This window comes from Rhinolophus ferrumequinum, chromosome 3 (genome assembly GCF_004115265.2).
Source record: "Rhinolophus ferrumequinum isolate MPI-CBG mRhiFer1 chromosome 3, mRhiFer1_v1.p, whole genome shotgun sequence".
Classification (NCBI taxonomy): domain Eukaryota; kingdom Metazoa; phylum Chordata; class Mammalia; order Chiroptera; family Rhinolophidae; genus Rhinolophus; species Rhinolophus ferrumequinum.
This window is the reverse complement of record NC_046286.1, coordinates 2,052,304-2,076,966: the sequence shown is the minus strand read 5'-3', so window position 1 is coordinate 2,076,966 and position 24,663 is coordinate 2,052,304. Positions and strand designations below refer to the sequence as shown.

The following is a 24,663-nucleotide window of genomic DNA, read 5'->3' as shown; positions in this document are numbered from 1 at the left end:
GAGGCCTCTGTCCTCCCTCCATTTCTTAGAGAGACCTGGGAAATTCTCCCCTCCCAGACAGACAGACATAGGCAGACAGCATTTCAGAGAAAAATGGTTTATTGGGCTTCATCGAGGGTGCAGACATTGCCTCGTGGGGTGTCTAGTCAAGCAGTGGCTCGTTCTTCGGAGACTTTCACTTCCTTCTAGAGCCCCTCGGTCCCTCAGACCCACTAGTTTTCTTTCTCGATAGGTCATCTCTGTGCCAATGCCCTCTCATCTTCATCTCTTGGGCACATTATCTCTCTTTTCTGATGTTCCTCTATTATTCTCTTCTCTCCATTCTCCATAAATAAATAATTTAATTTTTCCTTCATAAATAATCCCCTTCCCTGCCTCAAGCCATCCACCCAAACTCTCCACAGGTCTGCTCCCTCTGCATGTCCAGGGCTAGGCCCCCTGGACTGGCAGCACAGAGGAAGAACTCTGGGTGGGCATCTTCAGGCAGCCTGAAGTCCTCAGCTGAGCATTTGGGCGGTTCAGGAGGTGGGTCTCCTGGGTTGCCTGGGATCCTTCTTTGGAAGCTCCAGGCGATGTGAGTGGGGAGACTTGAGACTGTTGGAATGGTCAAAGGAACGGTGTGGTGACCCTTGAAATGGTCAAGATGGAGGCAAAATGGGGAGAAGGCCTTGAAACCAATTTTTGCTTTCTGGATTTTCTACAGAGCAAAGGCTCCAAAGAAGACACTAGTGGGACTGAGGAGCAGATGGTAAATGCCATCTGTGTGAGTGGAGAGCTGGTCTCCCTGGCTGAGCAGGAACACAGCTCCTTGGTACACCGAGTGCACCCACGGTCCCTGAGGCCCTGGGCACACGGACTTCTGAGCGCTGAGGAGAGACACGTGGAAGGGGTACTGGGAGGAGAAGAGCTGGACCTCATGGGCCAGGTAGAGAGGGTTGGGGGTGGCCTTGGGGAAGCAGCCTTCCCCGGAGAAGACCACCTGGGAGTAGACGAAGTAGAGGCCACTGGTGGGGACCAGGAGGGAATTGTTGCTCAAAGAGAAGCCATGGCGGAGGAAGGCACGATCCGTGTTTGCTCTCCAGCGCAGCGAGTTCTGGGAGCCGGGGTCTCCTAGGAAGAGCCATTGGGTTGGGGGGGTTGGTCAAGCGCCTGGGGACAAGAGGTTTGAACAGCAGGTGCTAGACTGCGTTCCTGGGAGATGGTTGGGAGGGCAGGAGGGAGTGGGAGCCTCTGTTTTGGAGGGTGGGGAAAGTGGTGGGAGAGATGGAGTAGGTAGACACTTGGGTCCCTGAAGGGAAGCGGTAGGAGGGCTGGAGGCTACGTGTCTGGGAGGGCGGGCGGATGTTTACCAACAAGGTGAGCGGCAGGTTTGAGGGTGCCCTGTGCGAAGTGCTTCTGGGGGTGCTGATGGGCAATCCGGGCAGCTGAGGGTGAGAAGCCAATACCAGGGAGCCCCTAGGGGAGAACAGAGTTGAGAGTGGCCTCTAGGGCCCAAGGTTTGGCTGGGCCATCCTGCACCCCTCATTTTCCTGCTGCCTCACCTGGGCCTCAGGCGGCAGGGCCAGCAGCAGCCCCAGAAGGAGGAGGAGGAGGGGGGTGCCACACACCCTCAGGAGATAGAGACGTCCAGGTGGTGTCATGGGGAGAACCTGCAGGGAGAGAGCCGGTGAGCGGGTCGGGGCGGGGCACGCTGCGGAAGACAGGCCCCCTGCCTGAGGAGACAGCCACCACGAGACATGGTGACAGACAGAGAAGGGGACAAGATGCAGTCAGGGAAATCCCGAGGTGAGCAGGGGGAGACAGACAGACAAACAGAAACGGGAAGGGAACAGAGAGGTATCAGGGCAGAGAACGTGTGACAGAGACAGAGAGAAAGAGACTGACAGGTGGAGAGGCGGAGAGAAGGGAACAAACCAAAACCAAACCCACCAAGGCCCAGGCCCAGGCAGAAGGTGTAGGAGGGGCCGAGCACAGGCCCAGGGGCTGAAGACCGGGGAGAGAGTCCACCACCGGGGCAGCCCAAAGAGACGGGGCTGGAGTCTCACCTGCTGTGTGGGGCCCCTGGCCCCGGACGCTTGGGTCCCTTTATAGAGGAAGCGGCAGTGGCAGCGTGGCAGGCAGCAGGCGGGTTCTAGGCCGGGGCTGGGGCCCGGGGAAGCCCCCAGGGCTTAGAAGATGCTGCTGTTTCAGCCGAAGGCAGGAAAGGCTGAGGCCTAGGAGAGAACCGCAGGCTGGGGGCTCAGACGACTGAGTTCTGGGAAAAGGTGTGGGGTCAGAGGAATTGTGGGCTGGGAGGGCTAGGGAGTGGGGTTAGCCTTAGGAGTTCCAGGGAAGGGACAGTGAATTCGGGGGAGACGGGATGGGGGCCAGCAGCTGGGGTGTGGGCTAGAGACTTGGTTCCCTGAAGAGCGATTATATATAATACCTCGGCACCCTTGGCTGATTACAGGGTTCTTTCTGTGCCTGTTTCCTCCTCGTAACCCCAGTCCTGTCCAAACTGGCTCGAGTCACACTTGTCCCAGTATGTATGCTTTCCAGGTTGTCTGGTAGGTTTCAGATCAAGAAGTTTCATTGTATATCCCCTTGCCTGGGACATCATGGTTTATGCGTGTTGTCCTGGTGAAAATATTCCCAGGGCCCCCCCTAAAAGTGTCCTGGTTTGGAAGGTGAGTGTTAGGGTCCCCCCACCCAGAGATGATGCCGTGCTCTCATGTGTGATAAGGCTGCATCTCACTCCTGAAGGATGCCCTCCTCCTCATCCTGACCTTCAGTGGCCCCCGCAGATCAGATTTACAGAACCCCAAACACATTCCAGGATCAAGGAAGTGGTAGCTAAGCCACTTGACTTGAAGCTCCATTTGTGGAGTCAATACACTGTTTTAAAACAATTAAGGACCCCCTCGTTATTTGATGTGTGACTTAGAGGCAGTGAGCTGCACATCTAAGAGGACAGCCTGATGAACTTGTCCATCTGTTTATAGCCATGTAGCCAACACCCAGCTCAGCATATTTTTCAGGTCTCCAGAAGGTTCTGTCATGCCCCCTCCCAGCTGATAGCCTCCAAAGATAACCAACCACTTTCTGACCTCTATCACCAGAGATCAGTTCTTACTGCTTTTGAACTTCAGATAAATGGAATCACACAGAATGTGCTCACTTGCGTTTGCCTTCTTTCACGCAGCGTTGTGTTTGAGCGCCATCGGGACGGCTGCGTGTTATCCGTAGTGGTTTTTTTTCATGGTGATGTAATATTCTATTGTGTGAATATGCTCTATTTATCTGTTCTTCTGTTGATGAGCATTTGGTTTGTTTCTGGTTTGATATGCACATTCTTGAACATGAGCCAGTTTTTACTTAGCTTGTAAGTTGCAGGTTTAAAAAAAAGAAAGGTTTCTAAAGATGATTTTATTTGTGTAACATGAGATTGAGAAAACAATGATTACTCTTACTAATGTTACGCTCTCATCTGGAGGGTTTTGGAGCTGACGCTGATGATGGTGGTGGAGGCTGAATCCCTCCCTCTGTGGCATTAGGCACATTGCTGCTCTCCTCTGGCCCAAAGTCCCTGGGGGCCTTGGCGTCCTGTGGCTCCTAAGGAGCATTCAGGATGTGTAAGGGCTGTTTCTCCTGTTTTCCTCCCCTACTTGAAGCCCTGCCACTTTGTCACCCATGCCTTACCGGTCTTATTTCTTACTTATTTTCATTCTCATTCCATCTCTTCAGCTTTCTGTCTATTCCACAAACATTTGTTGATACCTTGCACAAGGCTTTCAGGATACAGATGTGAAAGACAGTCTCCTGACCTCAAAGACCAGTGTGGGAGGCAGGAAAGTTATCAGATAATTACAATAAAGAGTGATAAGTTCCATGGCAGTGGTCTTATGGCAGCCCAGAGAAAAGCCACTGGACTTGGGGGAGAGGTGATACAGGCATTAAGTACTGAGGCAAAGATGGGGAGGAGTATCCCAGACGGAGGGAACAGTATGTGCAAAGACTGAAAGTAAAAGATAGTATGAAGTGTGCTGAGATGTGCAATTGGGTGCAAATCGAAGGAAAAGAGATGAGGCTTGGAGGTACGCTGAGAACACATTCTGGAGGTTTGAAACCAAGAACAGAAGTTTGTATTTCTTTCTAATTATAATAGAGAGCTGCCAGGTTTTTTAAGTGAGAGAGGGCTCTACCCAGATTGGTATATTAGAAAAATGAGTCTGGCAGCTACAAGAAGAGTGGGTTGGAGTATGGGAGTGGGAGGGCTGGAGGGGAAACCACAAGTGTGGAGACCAGTTAGGAGGGTTTTGCAATAACCTAGCAAGTAGGTGACAAGAGCCTACATTTATACTGAGGCAGGAGCAAGAGAATGGAAGGGAGGAGAGAATTTCTAGACAAAATATACAGGTGTTGGTGGTTGATCAGATGTGATGAAGGAAAAGGAGTAGTCATAAATGCCACTTTTCAATATCTTGGTCTGTATCTTGGCTTCTTATTCTTTTAACCTCACTGTCTCTTGTGTCATTGTTGGTTTCCCTCTCGGTCCCTGCTCCTTTCCTTTTCTCCGTGTCCCTCTTTCTCTGGGGGTCCTTTTTTCTTCCTGTTGTCTCTTTCTGCCTCTCTAATAGTAGGAGCTGATGGACAGAGACCTTAGCTATATAAAAATATTAAAAGGAGTTGCAATTAACAGTGAGAAACAGAGAAAGGGAGAAGCTGAGGTCAGAGAGAAAGACTGGGGTGTTGAGGGACAAAAAGGGGAAGGTGAGAAGGAGTGATGGGGAGACATGAGATACAGAGAGGAAGGAAGGGCAAGAACTAGGCTGAGGCTCGATGTCATGGGTGTGTGAGGTGCTGAAGGGTGCTCCTTGAGAGGGGCCAATCTTGGTTTCAATCTCAGTTTCGGAGGTTGTGTGAAATTCGGTTTCTTTCTTGGGGTGGCCAGCAGTTGGTTTGGGGCTTTCCCTGAGTGGGAGTGGTGCTGACTGGAGTCTTGTGCCCCAAACTCAGGGAAATACAGTCTCCACAGTGGTCTCTGTGGAGAAACTAGTGAAATCTCTGAGGCCTCTGATGAGGCTGAAATGACATTAGCTTCAAAGCCAAACTTAGCCTCAAAACCAAAATTGGGATTTAATACCAACTTTGACCCTAAGCAAAATTTAACCTCAACCCAAATCACAACTCAAACTCAACTCCAACAGCAAATCGAAACACATCCCAATAAATGAACTACAAAACAAACTTACCCTCTAAAGTAACCCAACCCTGTCTCTAGAACTAATTTTGAAACCAACAGATCGCCATTCCTAACCCTGGCGTTAAACCTGACTCTAAATGTGAGTCCAATGTGAGCCACAAACCAAAGTTGAGCTTTAGCCTGTTTTACCCGGTTATTCACCAAACCCTCCATTTAGTAAGTGTCTGGCTGGAGGGATATGGTGGCACACATGTCAGACGCTCACGGAGCGTACATCCTAGTGAGGCGAGGCGGATAGCGACACCCTGAGAAGTCAGTAAGCAGCGCTGTGAGGAAGAAAGACAGGACCTGTGATAAGAGTGGCAGGGACTGCTTTAGACCCGGAGGTCAGGAAAGTCCTCTCTGAGTAAGTGGTAATGACGCTGAGACTCACATGAGAAGTGACCAGGTGAAGGTTAGGAGGAGAAGCATTCTAGGCGAAGGGAACAGCTACTGTGTGGGCCAGAAGGTAGCCACCCGCTAGGGCTGTCGAGGAGCAGAAGGGAGCAGGAGGCTGGAGGAGAGAACGAGGTGGAGCGGGGTGGGATGTGAGGTCAGAGAGGAGAGCAGGGCCAGGCCCCGTGTAGGGCAAAGCATCTGGGTTTTATTCAACCATGGGAATCTCTGGAGGGTGTCAGTGTGTGTGTGTGTGTGTGTGTGTGTGTGTGTGTGTGTGTGTGTGTATGAGAGAGAGAGAGAGAGAGAGAGAGAGAGAGAGAGAGAGAGAGAGAGAGAGAGGTGTGAGGTGGAGGTGATTGGATTTATTAATATGTTTTTGAAAGATTATTATGGCTCCTGTGTTTAGACTGGAGTGTAGGAGGCAAAACTGAGAGCAGGGACACCAGTTAGGAGGCAGTTGCCATAATCCTGGAGAGAAGATGGTGGCAGCCATGAAGATGGAGAAAAGTAAACAAATTTGGGATATATTTCAAGGGTAGAATTGACAGGACAAGATGATGGATTCGACGGATGGGGGGTAGGGGTGGAAGATGGGGAGACTGGGAGAGATAGAGAATTTTAAGGGGTCGGAGAACCAGAAGTTCAATTTTGGATATGTTAAGTCTTAATCCATTGGACAGACATCCAAGTGGAGATGTCACTTGGTAGCTGGATATATGAGTCTGGATTTCAGAGGCAAGTTCAGAGCTAAAGACAACATTAGGAGCTGTCAGCAAGAAGTAGGTGTTTGCAGCCACGGAACTGGAAGAGATACCTCATCTTGTGCACCCCCCTAAGATCCCTGTCAGGGGTTTATGTTTCTCATAATAAACACTGTGTCTTCCATTGTAAATTCCAGAAGCAAAACCCTCAAAAAGACTTTGTCTTCTCCTGAACTCTCACTGGGATTAAGCCTCCCAGGATTAGTGAAACTCCTCTTATATTCGAATCATTTGTTTCAATTTTAGCAGCATCTTCCTCTGGCACTTGGAAGCTGGATTTCTCCTTACGATGCTCCTTCCCTCTTTGGTGAAGCTTGCTTCTGCCCCATCACTGGGCAGGGGGCATAGGAGAGGCCACTCTTCCCCCTCCCCCTGCACCATCATGACCTCCTTCTCCTCTCTTGAATCCCATGCCTTTTGCGTTTGCCGTGCTCTTTCTGTCTACACAACACAATCTTCTCCACCAACATCTCCATCACAGTCTTAACAACTTGACTATCTAGCTCAGTTTTTCTCCATATCTCATCCCCCACCACCATCTTCAGAGACTTCAAACCACACAGATGAGTCTCACACTCTGGCCTCTCAGTGCTTCAACTTCAGAATCACTTACCTACCTGATGTTCTACCATGACCTTGAACAATTTGATTTGGGTAAACTCAGTGGTCTCCTTGAGTCTTTCTTCCAGGCTGCCAGGCATTGCAGGATCATGTCACCATCAGAGGCCTGCTGCTAATCCTGAGCAGCTACCCTGACAGCCCTCAGTGTTTCTTAGTCCTTCTCGTCGATTCCCTGTCGTCCTGCAGGTGATGTGCTAAGTTTCCAGGACTTTCCACTCCACCTCTTCACTCTCCTTTGATGATGTTGGCATCTATTTTTCTGAGCTTAAGCCCATCTAAGGTAGAGCTCCTTAATTCCTTCTTTTCCATTCACTTTATGTTTGCTCTATTCTTTCTTCTTGATTCAGAGAAGTACTCTCCCTTCTCTCCAAGGCTGATCCTTTGTACTCTATTCCACTTCCACTGTCTTTACTATATTCTTTTCCCTCGTTCCTGTGTTTTCAGTATCTTTCTCTCTTCATGCACACTTTACATATTCAAGTTTTTTTCTTGAAAATAAAAAATCCTTCTCTGGACTCTTTCTCCCTCAAATGTCCATTCCATCTCTCATCTTCCTCTCCTGTGTCATGTTTCAAGAGACTAACCCCCTTAACTACTTTTTTTGGGAACTGGTAAAATTTTCCTCGTCTGTCAAATTCGTGGGTTGAACTAGAGACAATTCTTAGTTATCTTCCGTATTCACCATTCTGTGACTTTGTACCCACTATCTCTCTTTCCTCACCTCCCACTCATTCCTCAACCTATGTAGAGTGATTTCTGCCCCTCTCGTAAGTGGAAACTGTTTTCTTGAAATTTGTAATCATCTAGTTACTGAACCCAAAGGATCTTTTCCACCCTCACCTACTAGACGCCTTTGAAGCATCATCATGGCTGCCCAGGCTCTGCTTGGCACGCACCCCCCCCCCCCCGCCCTACTTCTGTCACTGTCCACCGACCTCTCTCCTTTTTTGGTTCCTCTTCCTTTGATCATCCTCAGGGCCCCTCTGGTCACCCTGTCTTTTGGGAATCCTGTCTACTCAGAGGCTTATCCTCCATTGGGAGAGGAGTGATACCCAAATCTCTCTCTCCAGCCCAAACTTTCCTCTCGACCTCCACACCTGCTAGCTGGAAATCTCCACCTGAGTGGTGTGCTAGCACCTCTAACTCCACAGGCCTTCTCTGGGCACTTTACTCCCCTAAGCAGGTGTAGTTGTTAAATGTATACTTGTAAATTGTCTGATTGGACTGCAAGTGCTGAGGACAGTGACTTTATTTCTACTCGTTGTCTAGCAGGGCACACTGTTCCTATCAGCTGCTGAATTAAAGTTTATTGATTGAAAGTCTGAAATTGAAAGTCCCCGCAGCCATGCACCCCCTTGGTTTTAGGCATCATTATCTTCCCAATCCCCTCGGCTCAAAACTTGCAGTCCCCAGCACTCCTCTTCCCTCCTCCCACCCCCGATCAGTCGTCGTGTCCTGACTTACCCTCTCAGAGTTCATAAAATCGGTTCCCTGTTTTAATGCCATTTGGAGTTGTTGGGCACTAAGTAGAAAGTACACAAGTTTTGGACTAAGAGCTTAATGCTGATTCCATTACTGGCTAGCTGTGTGGCCTTAAGGAAGGTACAGGAAGTTTATGACCCTCGGTTTCCTCATCTGTACAATGGAGTCCCACCCCCCACCTTTTGGACAGTTGTTGGCAGGGTTGCTGATGTTAGGAAAGGAGCTTGACATGGTGAACACATAGTAGGTGTTCAAAACAGTTTTCTTCCTCGTTCTGTGTCTGTACTTCTGCGGTGTTCTCCTGTTCTCACTCTTCACAGTCGTCACACTGCCACTGCACACGGGTGACATTACCTTTGCATTCCATGGTCCATCAACAGACCTGCTTCACTTACACCTGCTTCATCCACCTTGGGACACTCCCCGCCTCTGCTCAAGCCATTTCAGTTACCCGCGCGGAGCCCTCCATCCATCTCTGCTCACAGAAATCCTGCCCATTGGTCAGCGAGCTCCGATGCCCGCCCCGCCCCCCGCAGAGGCCCTGGTGCCTACATGTGGAACCCATCTCTCCTCTTGGGTACCCGCAGCGCCGCTCTAACCTTCACTCAGCATGGTTACGTGGGAATGGGCCTGCCTCTCCTACGGGACTGGAAACTTGAAGCAAAGTTTGAATTTATCTTTGGGCTACTTGATGTTTGGTTGAACTGCACTGAATAGAGTCCCTCAGGGTCCTTTTCCTAACTTAACCCAGTCCCGCCCGGACTCTAATCCCTACATTGACCCTCCTCCATCTCACCAGTCTCCTTCCCAACCATGTGTCGCTGAGAACGGATTCCTCGCTCCAGCTCTAGAGAGCAGATATGCACCTACTACCTCCCCAGTGTTTCATGGTAGGCACTGAGTCACCCCTTGGGGATCCCTGGGCCCCCTCCCTGCCCCCACTGTGGTGGACAGGATGCCTGCTGCCTAGCCCCAGGGGGTCAGAGGAAGCTGGGGCCTCTAGGGCTCAGTATTTTTATCAGCCTAGGAAACAAGAGACACAGAAGCGGAAACCGTGTGGTCAGAGAAAGTGAACAGCCCTCATCTCAGGGGAACCCCCAACAGGGCTGGGGGCCAGACACCAGGGAGGGACGTTGAAAAGAGGGAGGTCTGGGGGGCCAGGTATCACGGCTTATTTTGCTTTGGCTTTATGAAACTCTTGCAAAGGGGAAGTGATGTGCTTAAAAATCAGAAAAATCTCCTGGCTGGAGGAGCAAACTTGGACACCCAAGTTTTCTGCTGCTGACCTGTCAACCCCCAGCTTAGGGATCATAACCCCAACTCTCTCGCACTCCAAACCTGAGCCCTTTGCATGCCACTTCCGAAATCTCTGGCTTGTTAGAGGAACCGGACGCCTGAGTTGTTCAGAGCTCAGCCTTTTCTCTGAATCACAGCAGCTTCCTCTCACAGGATCTTTCTCACCAGCCCTTCTTCCTCCTGCCCCCCGAACATAGGGCTGGTCCTTGGAGGCCTCGGGCCTCAGCTTTCTGTCTTCTCTGAGGGGCTCATGCTCACCTCATGTTCCTGTGCTCCCAGAGGCTGCCCCCCACCCCGTTCTCCAATGCCCTCCACCTCCATTCCTGGGGTTCTCCTGTGTAGACCGGGGCTCCACACCTGAAAAATAAGCTTCTGATTCGTGACTTTCTTTGATGTATACGTGTGCAGACTGCACATGCCACCTCTTGCCTATACTTTCAGTCCTGCCCTTTCTTTTCTGCAAGTTCCCTGTTGTGCCTTGGGGGACGGCAGTGGGGTTTGCTACTGTCCACTACTTCCTGTCCCAGTCCGTGGTGCTGGAGTGTGAGCACTGAGTATGAATAGTGGGGTGGCACCCTTCCATCCTCAGTGGGAACCCCAGACCTCTCCCTCCACCACTAAGGAAAAGGAGATGTTTACCTGGAAGGCCAGGCCTGTCTGCCTGGAGACAAAACACAGATTTGGGATGGGGGCAGTGCTGGATGGAGGGAGCTCAGAATTGGGGCTGTGGAATGAACTGGAAAAGAGTCTAGAGGCTTTGGTTAGAAACAAATGATAAAGATTTATTCAAGGGTTTTAGGGTTTGCCAACGGAAATCACACTAGGCAAAAACCCAAAGTGTTCCAAAGAAAGGTTAAGAGTTCTTATAGTAAAAAGTGCATTCTTGAGAATAATCAGTCCTGCGTCCTTAGCCTCCGGATTGGTCCAGGACAGTATCAGTCAGATGCCGGGCAGTCTGGATGACAGATGCCAGGTGGTCTGGAAGATGAGCACCTGGTCTGGTTTTACCCAGTGGTCTGGTTAATGGACGTCAGGTGAACGTATATGGAGTCCTTCGAGGGTAATCAGGGTTATCTGGAGGGCTGATGTACGCCCAGGCATTGACACAGGACTGGAAGATTCAAAGTTTATGTTCCCAAGCTAGTTAAACCAACAATAGAATTGTGTCTTCATACCTCAACCTACTTGATTTTAGTCATTTAGCTGCTCAACTATAGTGACTCCATTTTATTTCTTTGCTCTATGCCTCAGGGCCCTGGAGGAGAGATAGGACTGAGAAGCTAGAGGGGAGTGATGGCCTGGGGTGTGGATCCCTGGTTGCCCAAGAACAGACAACCCAGGTTACATAATTTGGCCCTTTCCACCTACTTCCCCTGCTCCTAATTTTAGCAACCGAGATTCTACTCCCTCACAGGGCTTTTGCTGCATCCATTCTGCTTCCACCCCTGACCTCCCACAACCTCCTGTGGCCCCCCCAGCTCCAGCTGCCCCCAACTCAGATCATTCAGTGACTCAGCAAAGGGAAAGCCCTGTGTTGGGGGAAGGGGGTGTTAAGTGGGGAGGAGGATGTGGTTCTGACAGGGGAGCGGGGCGGGGAGGGAAACTGGTTTTGTTCCCTTTTTTGCCTCTGTTCACATTTCTCTCTCCAGCCACAGATTGCAGAATGGAGGGGAGCCCAGCATAGGGAGTAGAGAGAGACTAGAGGGCAAACTGGGCCTTCGTGGCAAGCGGGGGCTGCTGAGGGCACATGGCAGTGTGTGCGTGCGTGTCACAGGTGTGTAGGAGCTGTGGGTTCTGGCAGGCGGGGCGGGAAAGGAGATGTCATGGGTGATGAAAACCACAGCAATGGAAAAAGGCAGAGGAGACGCTAGGAGCTGAGGAACCAGGTCTTATTAGGAAGTGGCAGGTCTTACTAGGAAGGAGCAGTGGTGGTGGCTGGTCCTTCCCTCGCCACCCCGCTCATCACAAGTTTCACTCCCACCACATATCCTCTGCAGGGCAGCGGGTCCCCTTGTCATTCTCTTCTTCTTCCCCATTTGGACCCTGCCCTTCCTACTGCCCTGCCCCAAGGCTGCATTCCCCGCCTTTCTCACCCTGTCCCTGAAGTCACTTGAGGGCCTCCGCATGGCGATTCAGGGCCTGTGAAAGGGCTGTCACAGCTCCCATAACGCGGCCCAGCTCCCAGGTCTCAATCTGGCTTCGGAAGCGCTGTAGGAAACGGTCAGGATGCCAGCGAACCTGCTGGACTCTCAAGTACCTCCTCAGAGCCCCCTGCTCCTCCAAGGGGGGGCCCCTCGCCACCAGGGCTGCAGCCATGGCCTCCGGGTCCCCTCCCCCAGGGCAGGGCCAGGGCACATCGCCAAAGCGCCAGAGGCTGCCCCTGGCTGCTCCTCTGGGGGGCTCTGCCCTGGGCCCAGCCCTGGGCTCCAGCCCTGGGTCCGAGGAAGCCTCCTGCTCCCTCCTGGCTCGGCTCTCACGCAGTTCCTCCTCCTTGGCCCTGGCTCGCTCTCGAAAGAGGCGCTGCTCCTCCTCCTGCTGCCGCCAGCTGTGACTGGAGCCCTCAGCCTGTGGGGGTCGGCAGGCTCCCCCTGCTCCATGCTGCTGCCGCTGGCGCTTCTGGGCATGTTCCCGGGCCAGGCGATCTGACCAGGCTGCGAAGGACTCGGGTTCCTGGGCCTCTTGGGAAGCGTCGTCTGTTTGGGAGGGCAGGACAGGGTGGTCGGGGAGAGGCCGCGAGGAGGTGACCGGGCAAGAGAAGCGGTGGCAGCATTTGTGTGGTGGGTGTGGGAAAGCAGCCTACAGGGAGGGCAGCTGTGGATGGGAATGGTTTTCTCACCTGCAAACCTGCCCATGACCTCCTGCCACTCGTCTTCCAGCTCTCCCTGCAGCTTCTGCCTCCATTCGCGCTCCCTGGAGGTCTCATCTTCTTCCTCCTCATCAGCAGAATCCCAGGGGGGTCCCCAGCCCAGAATTTGCCCCGGGGTCTCCCCATCCTTATTCTTGATTCCCATGGCAGACGGACAGCGACTCAGCAGTGGCAGGAAGAAGTCCGTGTAGGCTGCAGGTGGGAGAGCAGTGAGCAGGAGTTAGCCGGGGCTCCCAGCCCTCGGCGGGGAGCCACCTTGGATCCTGCTGGTCACTCCCTCCCTTGGCCTTAGAGCAATGAAAGGGCTGCCCAGTGGATGCCTCCTGGGTGTTAAGAAACCACTGTCACTGACAAGTACTGATAGTTTACCACATGCACGGTAAGGGTGGTACTTTAAAATGTTCTGACCTGTGTCCCTACAAACTGTTTCAGTGTCCTGGGACTTCTACTATGTCAAATGACATTTTCCAGCCTGCCTCCAGCCACCCAGGGCAACGGCAAAAAGCTCTTGACAATGTATCCCATTTTTGGCTTAAAATTATTGTTACTTTGTACCGCTTATTGTATTTCTCACCCAAAACCATACTTCAGACTGGTAAAATATCTGAACATTCTACTCTGCACCATTATAAATATACAAACATATAATAGGAATCTTTTTATATCACTTTTCAATAAATTGCATAAAATAAATATTTTCAGGGGGAATTTCCCTCAGCTGGCCTTACCCAGGGCATGCTGGGTGTGGGTGGGGAGATAGAGGCTCCAGACCACCAATGAGTTTGAACCACAGGAATACTCCCCGTAGTGGAATAAGGACTTTCCAAATAACTGCTGACCTGGGGGGAGAGGGGCTGAGCCAGAGGGTCCCACCCAGGGGTTGGCTGACCTAGGGGGAGAGAGGGGCTGAGCCAGAGGGTCCCACCCAGGGGCTGTCGGACAAGAGGCTGGGGAAACAGAAGAGGGCCTGACGTTGCTGAGCTCCCCTCTTCCTGCCCTGACCTCACTACATCTGCTGCATTGTCAGCTGAGTGCCATGCTGCTCACTTGGAGGCCAACCCACCACCTTCCTCCTGGCCACGCCCACCCGCCAAGGCACCCTCTCTTCCTGTAGACCTACTTTCTCCCCCAGGGTAGGAGGAAATGGGCTGGGCCGGCAGTCCTTAAATCTTTATCGTGGTACCAGAAAGTACTAGCTATAGGGCAAAAGGATGGGGCAGGGGAAGGATTATCCTGTCATTGCCAGGAAGGCAGGAAGACAGAATGGGCCCACCCTTGTCTGGCCAAGGCCCACTGCCCCCCACCCATCTCCTGGCACACCTGAGTGCCACCCAACCCAATCACATCAGGACGAAGGGAGGGGACACTTCTCTTTAGTACCATGTGACCTGGCACAAGCTCTCCCAACTTGTCCCACCCAGCAAGTAACTTGGTCCTGTCTTTCAACTGCTTACTCTCTACCAGGGTTCATGGCAGGTGTGAGGGTGAGTGGGTACTCAGGCTTACACGGGAAGTTTTCAAGTTCATAGGTTTTAAGGAGTAAGGCCTTGCACTATAAAACATAAGTAAAATATAACTCGGAATAAATAGACAATAAAAATGCTTGTGTGTATAAAAAGCTTACTACAAAACTGTACATGGGATCTGAACTATGTAAAAAAAGAGACCAAATCCTATGGCTGAAAAAAACAGACTGGAAGAAAATGAGTAAAATTCTAGCCTCTGGGTGTTTGGATTATGGGTGGCTTTCCCCTAATCTTATTTGATATTTTAATGCGAAAGGGATAAAACTAACATGAAATTTTCCTTTCTTTTGAAAGAATGAGAATACATTTAATCACTGTTAACAGTTTGCTCTGGTCCCTTCCAGTCCTGTTTTGGTAAATGCATACGAGATAATTTTTTTTCATTGATATGTGATCATACTATACGTATTGTGTGGCAACTTGCTTTTTTCCCTTAACATCTCATTTATATTTTTCCACAGGAGTACACAGTCTACCTCATGCTTTTTTATGACTGTGTAGTGTTCCACTGTGTGTATGAAACAAACAAATCTCCCTACCCTCAATCAACAGACTTTGTTTCCAAAAATGTTCAGCTTCACACATATGTCTTTTGGACTCTACAGTGTTTCTGTGGGGTAGATTCTTAGAAGTGGAATTTCTGAGTCAAAGAACATATGCGATTTGCCAAACTGCTCTCAAGTTTGTGCCAACATGCACCCCTTCCAAGAATACGAGTGCCTGTGTCATCCTTTACCAAAATTGAGTCTCACCAACCTTTTAATTTTGCCCATCTGATAGATTAATAAAACGATTTTAATTATGAAATTTTTTTCTTCATATGCTTGTTGGCTCTTTATGTTTCATGGGAATAACTCGTTCATGTTCTTTGTCTACTTTCCCCCCGAAAATTATATTAATATATGTAGATATGAAAGTTCTTCATATAACATAGATATCAACTCTTTGTGTCTTTTATATTTATTGTAAATATTTTCTCCCATTTAAAATTTTTTTTATGTAGTTAAATCTGTATCAGTAGCTTTTATAGCTTTGACTTCATTTCATTTTTAGGAAGGCTTGTCACCACTCCAAGATTATAAAAATATTCCCTTGTGTTTTTTCTGCTGTATTTTTATTTTTAGAAATCTAAAAAATTCAAAAAAGTACAAAGTAAAGTACAATGAGCACCCCTATTCCTACCACAGTGTAAGTTAATATATTGTAATTTTTACATCATTTTATTTTAAAGAAATAAAGCCATAATAGATAAGCCAAAGATTTCTTTGATACTGCCTTCCAAGTTTTATTCCCCCTAGGGGAAGCCCTCTCATGGATTTGGTATGCACCCTTCCTGTCATATTTAGGTATTTAATCTGCTGTAATTTACTTTTAAGTCGGGTGTGAGGGAGGACTCTATTTTTCTCGGGTGAACCAAATGTTCCCATATTAAATAGTTCACCTCCCTTCAGTGATTTGAAATGCCAATCTTATGATCAATTTAACAGTATAGATCAACTTTTCCCAACGTTCTTTAATAGGTATATGTTGTACTTCTATATTGGGAAAAATAAATATGAAAAAACATTTTGTGGAGTAAACATGTACTTTGTCTTAGTGATGGAAGCACTGCTCTTCCCCTCCCCATAACGAGATGATTTCTGCCTTTAAGGGATGTTCACACTAACTGTTACAACACTTCTTAAAAATGCCAATATCAGCTTCTATTGAGTGACAACTGACTGAGGCAGGTGCAGAGAAGAAAAGGTAACAGTGGGCAGGTGGTCAGAGAAGGCTTCCGGAGGAGGTGGGGCTTAGTTGGGCTGGGAAGGGATGGTAACTTCGCAAAGTGGAAATCAGGCAGAAGGGAAGGCAACAGTCAAGGGACAGGCAGGCTTGTGACAAACACACTTGGGGTCACTGAAGACAGAGTACGTAGCTGGAGCCGCAGATCTGTGGGTGTGTCATGGGAGGTAAGGTTGGAAACGCAAATGGAACACAGACCGGATGGCTCAGTCACCTGGAAAACGGGGCCACAGCCTACGTCTCCCGTGCAGATCAAAGTGGGTAATGAATGGTGCGTGTCTGGTACTGTGCTGGCACAGAGCACAAGTGCAGTGAATGTTACATTAAAATAATACCAAGCTGGCTTTGGACTTGATTCTTTTTGCGAAAACTGAGAAAATGAGCCCGTTTCTCAGTGTTCACTAATTCTCGCTGTATGTAGAGAATGGTCCTTGTCTGACTAAAGTGTTTTTACACAGGGGTCTCTGACATCTAAGACCAGTCCCCATGAGAAGTTACCGACAGTCCAAAGGAGGGGTCACACACTGGCATATCACCGGGTATGCCAACAGCCCAGCCAACCTAGCAGGAACTGACAAATCCCTCAGGCCTAACCTGGGAGCAGAGGGGAACACCCCCTCCTCAGGGGATCCTAGATCATCTGTTCAAAGAAAATATTTGCATTTTAAGGGTTAGTGGTTTCTGAAGCAGCTGGCAACTGAAGGAGATGGGCCTTTCTACCAAGGAGTTAGAAGGCCACCTGGTGGCAGGGCTGCCAGAGACCAGGAGAAAGTAAGGCCTAAGAGGACACAGGGCTTGGGAGTGACCTGAGTGCGGATCCGCCTTTGGAAGACAATGAACTGTCAGCAGGGAGGTTTCAGAAAGTTCCTGAACCTTCTAGGTCCTGCTTTCCTCATCTGTGAGATAATAATATCAATCTAGCATGCTTCTTAGAATTCAATACAATGAAGGAAGCTCTAACCATATTATGAGGGACGTTTTTGTTATTGAAATAGCATTGATTGAATAACGTAAGAATAAAAATATCACTACTTATCTAGTTAGTGCCAAACTGCACCAAGTGCTTGCCTTGTTGACTGGCCACAACCTCCATTTTAGAGGGAAATCAGGTTCAGCGAGGGTAAGCTGCACGTGTGTGTCACAGAGCCCGGTAAGCGCAGGGCTGGAATGTGGGTGAGGGCTGAGGGCTGCCGCAGAGTATTCTGATCTTGCTAACTACAATGTCAGTTGTTGAATTAGATGCTTGCACTTTGTAAACCTCCTCTCTGCTTTTAAGTTAAAAAAAAAAAAATCCAAGTGTGCCAGCCTACCTCGCTTATGCTAAGGGGAACTAAAGAAAAGGGCATTTTTTTACTATCTTGGGGAGGCTTTGGGTTCCTGTGTATAGTTGCGGAGCTGGGGAATGGTAATAGCAGCTATCTACTTGACTAAAGGTTGTTCATCCCAACCTAGAGGTTCTCTTCTAATGTTCTCGCTCTAGAAGGGAAATCTCCAGAAGGGGAAAGGTCTCACCTTTTATTTTCCTAAGGAGGGTTATACCTGCCTCCACTGTCACTACAGTACCAACAGGGCCCTACCTGAAACCCTCCAATGTTTTTCAGGACTCAGATGTTTGGGGATTTGATAGAGCTGATCTCAAAATACATACACTATGTATCGGGTAGCCCAGGAGGACCTGGGCAGCCCCAGTAACCACACACATGAATGTTTCTGCAGTGAAATGTCTGAACACTGACATCAGGATAAAAACAAATCACAGATAGCCTCACTTTAGTTCGGGTTAGGTTCCATCACCAAATGAGTTTGGTAGCAGACGGATAAAAAATGTGTTTTTGAGTTTCGGAATTGTGGGTAAGGGAGTATGGAACTGTTGATACAGGAACAGGAACAACAATGGACAGCCTGTACTGAGCACTTACCACGGCCAGGTGCTCTGTGGCTGTTTCAGCTGGTTCCTGAAACACATCAGAGCGTGGGTGCTTTGAGCACAGGCACTGCTAATTCTCTAATGTATCACACAGGATCACGCTTGCTAAGAGCATGGGTGCTCTAGGTAAGCTATCTGGGTTATAATCCCTGCTCTGCCACTTTGGCAAATTACTTACCTTCTCTGTGCTGTTTCCTCACCTGGGAAACGGGGGCTAATATCAAAACTTATAAGCTCATAGGGTTGTTGTGAGGATGACATGAGTTAGTATGTGAGAAGTGCCTAACACATAGCAAGGGTTGTTATTATTTAATTTTGCATGTGGGCAAACCACGCCTGGAGGAAGCTTGGTGACTTGCCCAGGAATACCCAGCTATTAAATGTGGAGCTGGGATTTAATTAGGCAATCTATGGTAACTCCAGAGCCTACCCTCTATGCTACTTTTTGCCCTACAGGCAAACAACCAGTAAGAGATAAAGTAGCTACTAACCTAGAAAGATATGAAATTTGAAGACCAGTTGCTGTTTTTGGAAGGTTGGGCTCTTCAGACAGTGGTAGCTCAGTAACGTAAGGGCACAAACGATAGCCACATATCAACTTGGTCAACTACCTCCCTACGTCCCAGGACCAAATAACTAGCTTATTTTTCAACTGCTGGCCTTCATCTCAGACCCCGTCAGTTGCTCATGGCCCTGTTCCCCACCAGGCAGACTCACCATCAGGGCCCTGGCGGGCAGCAGCGTGCAGCGCCGTGTCCCCGTGGCGGTCCTGGTGGGCAGGGTCAGCCCCAAGCCGAAGAAGCAGGCACAAGGCGGGGGCATTGTGGCGGGCACAGGCCCGGTGCAGTGGCGGGGGCTGCCCAGCATCTACATCAAGGCCTGGGTGTCGCTGGAGGAGGGCCTGGGCCCGGACCAGCCGACCTGCAGACAAGTAACGACGGAAGCGACGCTCTCGGCGTTGGCGGCGGGAAGTGGAGGCCATGGAACTCTTGGGCTGAAGGGAAAAAACAGCATCAGTCAGGACCCCCGCTTTGGCCAGTTCCTCTCCCTCCATCGCTGACATTCCCTCTGATCCTCCTTTGGGTTCCCGTTTCTTACATCCTTAGCAAGAGATGAGGCCTGTCCTAACCCTCATCCCTTACCAGATGATAGGTTTGAAAAGATTTTGAGGGGTGCTGGGGCCACAGATTTAATTTTTTAATGTAAAATTTTTAGAAAAGGATAAATGACCACTATGCAGCTCATTAGCCCTATTTTAAATATAAAGGACTTGGATAAAGATGAAGAGAGACCCATGGGGAAATCTTTTATCAAGAGAACTTTGAATTTAAAAAAAGTCATGGATAATTTCAAATAATGATCTAGGAATTGAATATAATGTACCCGGCAGACAGATGTAGAGGCTTCTCCCTCTGGGACCTTGGGGGAGGGGTTACTCATCAGACCTGTCCCCCCGCCCCCCTAAATGCCCCCAGAGCAGTAGATCCGAGGCCTGTGCTTAGGACGCTCGGAGGAATGAAGGCAGGAAGGCGGAGACACTCTAGGCTGACGGAAACGGCGAACGCCGAGTCGGAGGTAAAGAACGGAAATGAACTGGGGGCGTTACCGGATGTCGTTACTCTCCGAGGAGGCGGGGCGAGGGGTTGCTCCCGCGGTCTGGCCTCCGCCCGGAAAAGTAGAGAACTTAAGATAAAGGATCCGTCTGAAACCGGAAGACCGGAGGATACACGAGGCAAAGGAGCAGAGGCAAGGACGAGAAGAAAGGAGGGAGATTTGGAGGGTTATCCCCGCCTCCCTCAACTGGGAAGAGAGGAATGGTTCAGTGAGAGACGAAAAGATGAGAGAGAGAACGGCAGATAAAGACACGATAACAATCACAGTGAAAATGAAAAAAATCCCCGCAGTAATGTCAAGAACAGTGAATCAAAAAAGAGAAAGTGCAGGCCTGAAAACATATAAGGAAACAACCGTAGACAAGGCAAGTGAGATAGATGCAGAGATTTGGACTTGGGAAAGATGTAGAAAAAGATGGAAACGAGAGGGAGAAAGAAAAACGTAGGGAAGAGACGTTGGAAGAACTAAGAGAAGCCCAGCATACTCTTTTCCCATCGCACCACGCCTTGATGACTTCCTTACCTTCTCATCCCATCCTCAACCCCTCTTTGTCTCCTCTCCCAAATACTCTTCTCTTCGCCCCTGCCCCGACTACTAGAGTAGACCTTCCGACTGGGAAAGCCCGGCACCTGCTCTGCCGTTTGCCTTTTGCGGGCAGCTTTGGGCTGGTCTCTGCTGCCCCCAAGCGGCCCTTCTCGGTACTGCAAGAGTGAGAGGTGGGAGAGGAGCATCAGCCACCAGCCATCATTGATTGGGAGGATCAGTTTGGGGGAGACACCCGGTGCAGGCGGCTGAGCGAAAAGGGGAGCACTAAGACCCAGGGGTAGTGGAAGACTGCAGCAACGAGCTGGAAAAGGAGGAGCAGTAGGCGGTGGGGGGTGGGGTGGGGTGGGCGCCATTTGGTATCTTGGTAGCATCGGAAACAGCATCTGCCGTGACGGCAGAAATGGCCAGTCAATCGCAGGGTATCCAGCAGCTCCTGCAAGCCGAGAAACGGGCGGCTGAGAAGGTGGCAGATGCCAGAAAGAGTGAGTCTCATTCTTCCTCCCTTAGGAGTCTGGAAAGGAAATTGGGAGAGGGTGGACAGCAAACATTTGAGTCCTTAGGAAAACCCAAGACTGGTGGAGAGAGGGTTGAGGGCCTGGGGTGGCTGAATAGGAGGGAAGAAATGGGTGGATGTTAGAATCTAGCACCTGGTTGGCTGAGAGAAGGCAGAATAACTTTCTGGAAAGGACTGACCCCTACTATCACATTTTGTGGGGGAGTTCACCCCCACCCCCTGTCCTTTCGCCTCCAGGGAAGGCCCGGCGTCTGAAGCAGGCAAAGGAGGAGGCACAGATGGAAGTGGAGCAGTACCGCAGAGAGCGAGAGCAGGAATTCCAGAGCAAGCAGCAGGCGGTGAGTCGGGGGGTTGGGATGGCACCCCAGGATGCAAGTGGGGGGGCATCTGGTGAGGTGTGTGCAGGGTGATTCTACAAGAAAGTAAGGTGGTGAAGGACAGAAGGGGATCCCAGTGGGGATGATGACATTGCTCAAGCTTTGTGATATGTAAGAAAATCTGGGCGTTTTGAAGGACTTGTACAGCTTGTGGGAGAATTGCCACAGTCTGTATGGAGGATGATGACATTTGGGGTGGAGGGCAGAGTTCACTGGTCATAGGTGGTGAGATGGTGGGGATTGTACAGTCTGTTTTAGGATGAAGTTGAATGTCGGGTCTTAGATGAGAGGGGATTGTGTTGCCCTCTTTGGTGTCTAGGTATTTCTGTGGGATGGGGGTGGCCTTGCTCCAGGATCTTTCCCTCCACACGCCTGGACCCTTTCTCTGTTTCTGTTTCTTTCTCTCTTCCCCCTTTTCCCCCCACCCCCACCCCAGGCCATGGGCTCCCAGGGGAACCTGTCCACCGAAGTGGAGCAGGCTACAAGGCGCCAGGTGCAGGGCATGCAGAGCTCCCAGCAGAAAAACCGTGAACGTGTCCTGGCCCAGCTTCTTGGCATGGTCTGCGACGTCAGGCCCCAGGTCCACCCCAACTACCGGATTGCTGCCTAGGACCCACCCTGGGGCCTGACTCCTACTGCCAGTTCCCTCCCTCAAAGAAGTCTCCAAATCAGAATCACCTCCCACCATAAAAGTCCCACTCTCCTTTCCATTCCCTAGAAATTCTAGGAGGCAGGACCCAATAATTCTCCTGTGAAATTTATAGGCATTCTACTCAGACCTGAATCTCCTTATTTATTTATATATTTATTTATTTATTAACTTTTATAGGACCTTGTAAACACCTAAGTTACCCTCACCCAACCCCTCTGTGAAATTTGTAGCATGAAGAAGTAGGGATGTAGAAAACATCCTGACTCCAGAGCTTTGCAGACTTGGGTCCTTCTCCTGACCCTGCCATTTGTTGGCTGTGCAACCAGGACAAGCTACTTAACCTGTAGCCTCACTGTCCTCCTCTGTGAGGCTGGAATAATAATGTCTACCTTTTCACGTTGTTGTAATGATTAGGAATTATTCCATGAAGAGCCTAGTATGGTTTCTGGCATGTAGTAGCTGTGATCCAGTTAATGGAAACCCTGTGATATAATTACCACCCCCTGCCCACGTGCCAAAACCTAGACACAGCTATTTCCTCACTTCTGTCTGTGGTTCTCTAATTTTATTCATTCTGTGACCCAAGTAATTGGTTCAGAAGAATTGGTTCTTCCCACTTCTCTTTTCCCAGAGACCTTATGATCTCTGAAGAAATGAAATGATGATCTACTGTGATTCCAGGAAAAGGTTGCATTTCTTAGCCTCTCTTTTGTCTCTTAAGTTGGTCTTTCTTTTATTTGGATTGCTCCCTTTTCTTATTTCCCCAAAGACCCATTAGATGCTTACTGCTTCCTGAGATCTGAAGTGATGCTGTGTCCCTTCATATGCATGGATTTCCTTTGTAACAATAAGAAAGTGTCAATAAAATCGCTATGGGCAAATCAATTGATGGGTTGAAGCATCCTCCTTTTACTTCCTTATTTCTCATTTTCAGTCACTCTCTTGTGTCTTGTTTACGTATTCCTAAACACCCAAAATGACTGTCCTTTGAAACTTGTTGAAGAAACAGAAATGATACATTATTATTTCTCGAAAGTGAGACACATATAGTGATTCCTGGTTTGGGAACTTGACTACAGATGGCAACTGTACAGAAAAGCTGGGGTGTGGGAACAAGCACTCTGTCCCTTACCGTTGTTAACCAAAGAAGAGGCTCAGACTGTAATAAAGAACAAAAGGCATGTTTTTGAGCAACAGGACTGCACTCCACTCTGATAGATGCAGATTCAGGTAACAACTCAAACTGCTCTCTGAGAGAACAAAGAAAGGTAGGTTTTATAAAGGCAAAAACCACAAAGTGCAATTCTTCCATACAAATAAAGGATTGCTGGCTAGGTTAACAGGGATTGGTTAGTTCCACATGATGGAGGTGAAAACTACAAGGAGGAAGTAAAGTCCAAATGTGTCAATGAAGCAGTTGTTTTTTTTTTCTTTTTTGTTTGTTTCCACCCCCCCCTTCTTCTGCCTCCCCGCCCTCCCCCCCAGTTCAAGCCGTTATTTCTCAGTCTAGTTGTATAGGACACAGCTCCCGGGCCCATGCTGGTATTATGAGCCTTGCACTCCCCCCAATGCGGCTGAGGCAGTTGGTCGGCGAGAGTGCAGCCGGAAGCTCACAATGGCTGCTGGCCACTTATAGCAGCACACAGTAGCCTGCGACAGCAAATGGTAGCCCATGGCAACTCAGCAGCTCTTGCCAGCCAGCTGCCGGCCCCTCACGGCAGCCCAGCTCCAGGAAGAGCTGTAGTTCACAATCTTAGCTATAGAGAACACAGCTCACTGACCCATGTGGGAATCGAACTGGTGTCCTGGGCACGGCGCTCCGAACACCTGAGCCACGCGGCTGGCCCTAGCGATTATTGTTTCTGAATATGTATGACTCAGCCTTGAACTGAGTTTAGCAACAGGTTAGCAACTTAATAGCAACTCGGAGAACTGAGGCAAGAGATGGCCACTTTCTTAGTGGCTTTCCACTCTATTTGAAGTGACCGTCTTAGCAATGCTTATTCGAGTTTTTCTTCTTTATCACCTTGCTTTATTTTTCTTCAAAGCACTTATTACTACTTGACATGTTATGTTTGTGTGTTGACTCCCCTGTTATGTGAACTCTGTGATGACAGGGCTGTTCACTGCTGTGTCCCCAGATCCTAAGATAGCATTTGGGGCAGGGTAGGGAGGATAAATACTGTTGAATAAATCAATACTTAAGATTGGAAAAACTGCCCTTCTAGGACACCATCGTTGGGTCACTTACTGTATTTCTTTTGGCCACAGAAAATAAACCTGCTTCCCCAAGGACTTGGACCAATGAGGTAACACACGGTGCGTTTATTAACCAGACTCTAAGCAGAGGCAGGATACAATAGAGAAGAAGAGGTGTCTACATCCTGGCTCTGTCACCTTACTAGCTCTTATTACTTTGGATACGTTGCTTTATTCCCTAAGTCTGTGCTTGTCTATTGAATGGGAATAATGGTACCCACTCCTAAGTGTTAAATGGTTAAGTGTGATAACAGGTAACGGGTCAAATGTTTGTGGTCATTTTTATTAAGGAGCAGACATCAGGCCTGACTTCTGTAGCATTATTGAAGACGGGGCTATCAGATGTCTCATTCAGGAAAAAATCCAAGTTGAACAGTAGGGCTGCTGGGAGCGGGGCTAAGAACATTCTGGTGACCTTAACAATATTATGGAATGTTGCATAATCCTGAAGCCCTATCATTTAACACGTAGAGCAGAATCTAGACCTGTCTCCCGCTCAGTGGATTCAGAACAGCATGACTCGCAGCCCCTGTCCACCAGCTTAGGGCCCTTGGGGCATCTGCTACATCGGCCAACATTATTTTTGGGAAAATGCCGGTCCATGGTCCCCATGGCTGGGGAAAGGGTACGGGCAGGACCCCGATCACCGATCACTTCCTTCCCTCAGCTGGGGCCAGACGTTCCCTAGCTCCAGCGCGGACGCCCCCAGGTCACCTTGACTACCGGGCGAAGGACCCCGTGGGAACGCGCCGTCCCCTCCAGCCTCATCCCTCCCTTTAGGGGTGCCCAGAGACAAGACCTGCGTGGCAAGAATATA

The 24,663-nt window shown here is 49.4% G+C and overlaps 3 protein-coding genes across 5 annotated transcripts; 1 reads left to right on the top strand and 2 right to left on the bottom strand.

Moving 5' to 3' along the window:
• Positions 1-203: 203 nt before the first annotated feature.
• Positions 204-2,166, bottom strand: LTA (lymphotoxin alpha). Of its 2 annotated transcripts, none has more exons than XM_033103657.1 (4): positions 2,046-2,166; positions 1,542-1,649; positions 1,350-1,455; positions 204-1,110 (listed from the first exon to the last, which is right to left on the bottom strand). In XM_033103657.1, the coding sequence occupies exons 2-4, from the start codon at positions 1,638-1,640 to the stop codon at positions 698-700; spliced, it is 618 nt and encodes a 205-aa protein (XP_032959548.1). In that variant the 5' UTR covers positions 1,641-1,649; positions 2,046-2,166; the 3' UTR covers positions 204-697. The 2 variants fall into 2 exon arrangements, with proteins under 2 accessions (XP_032959548.1, XP_032959547.1); XM_033103656.1 differs by lacking the exon at positions 2,046-2,166 and adding an exon at positions 1,930-2,042.
• Positions 2,167-10,536: 8,370 nt separating this feature from the next.
• On the bottom strand, positions 10,537-20,156 carry NFKBIL1 (NFKB inhibitor like 1). 2 transcript variants are annotated; one of them, XM_033103654.1, is made up of 5 exons: positions 19,268-19,942; positions 18,602-18,878; positions 12,617-12,838; positions 11,874-12,473; positions 10,537-10,891 (listed from the first exon to the last, which is right to left on the bottom strand). In XM_033103654.1, the coding sequence occupies exons 1-4, from the start codon at positions 19,322-19,324 to the stop codon at positions 11,887-11,889; spliced, it is 1,143 nt and encodes a 380-aa protein (XP_032959545.1). In that variant the 5' UTR covers positions 19,325-19,942; the 3' UTR covers positions 10,537-10,891; positions 11,874-11,886. The 2 variants fall into 2 exon arrangements, with proteins under 2 accessions (XP_032959545.1, XP_032959546.1); XM_033103655.1 differs by lacking the exon at positions 19,268-19,942 and adding an exon at positions 20,021-20,156 and having other exon boundaries at positions 10,537-12,473.
• A 1-nt stretch (position 20,157) lies between these two features.
• Positions 20,158-22,474, top strand: ATP6V1G2 (ATPase H+ transporting V1 subunit G2). The gene is made up of 3 exons (XM_033103658.1): positions 20,158-20,526; positions 20,796-20,896; positions 21,372-22,474. The coding sequence occupies exons 1-3, from the start codon at positions 20,445-20,447 to the stop codon at positions 21,543-21,545; spliced, it is 357 nt and encodes a 118-aa protein (XP_032959549.1). The 5' UTR covers positions 20,158-20,444; the 3' UTR covers positions 21,546-22,474.
• The last annotated feature ends 2,189 nt before the right edge of the window (positions 22,475-24,663 follow it).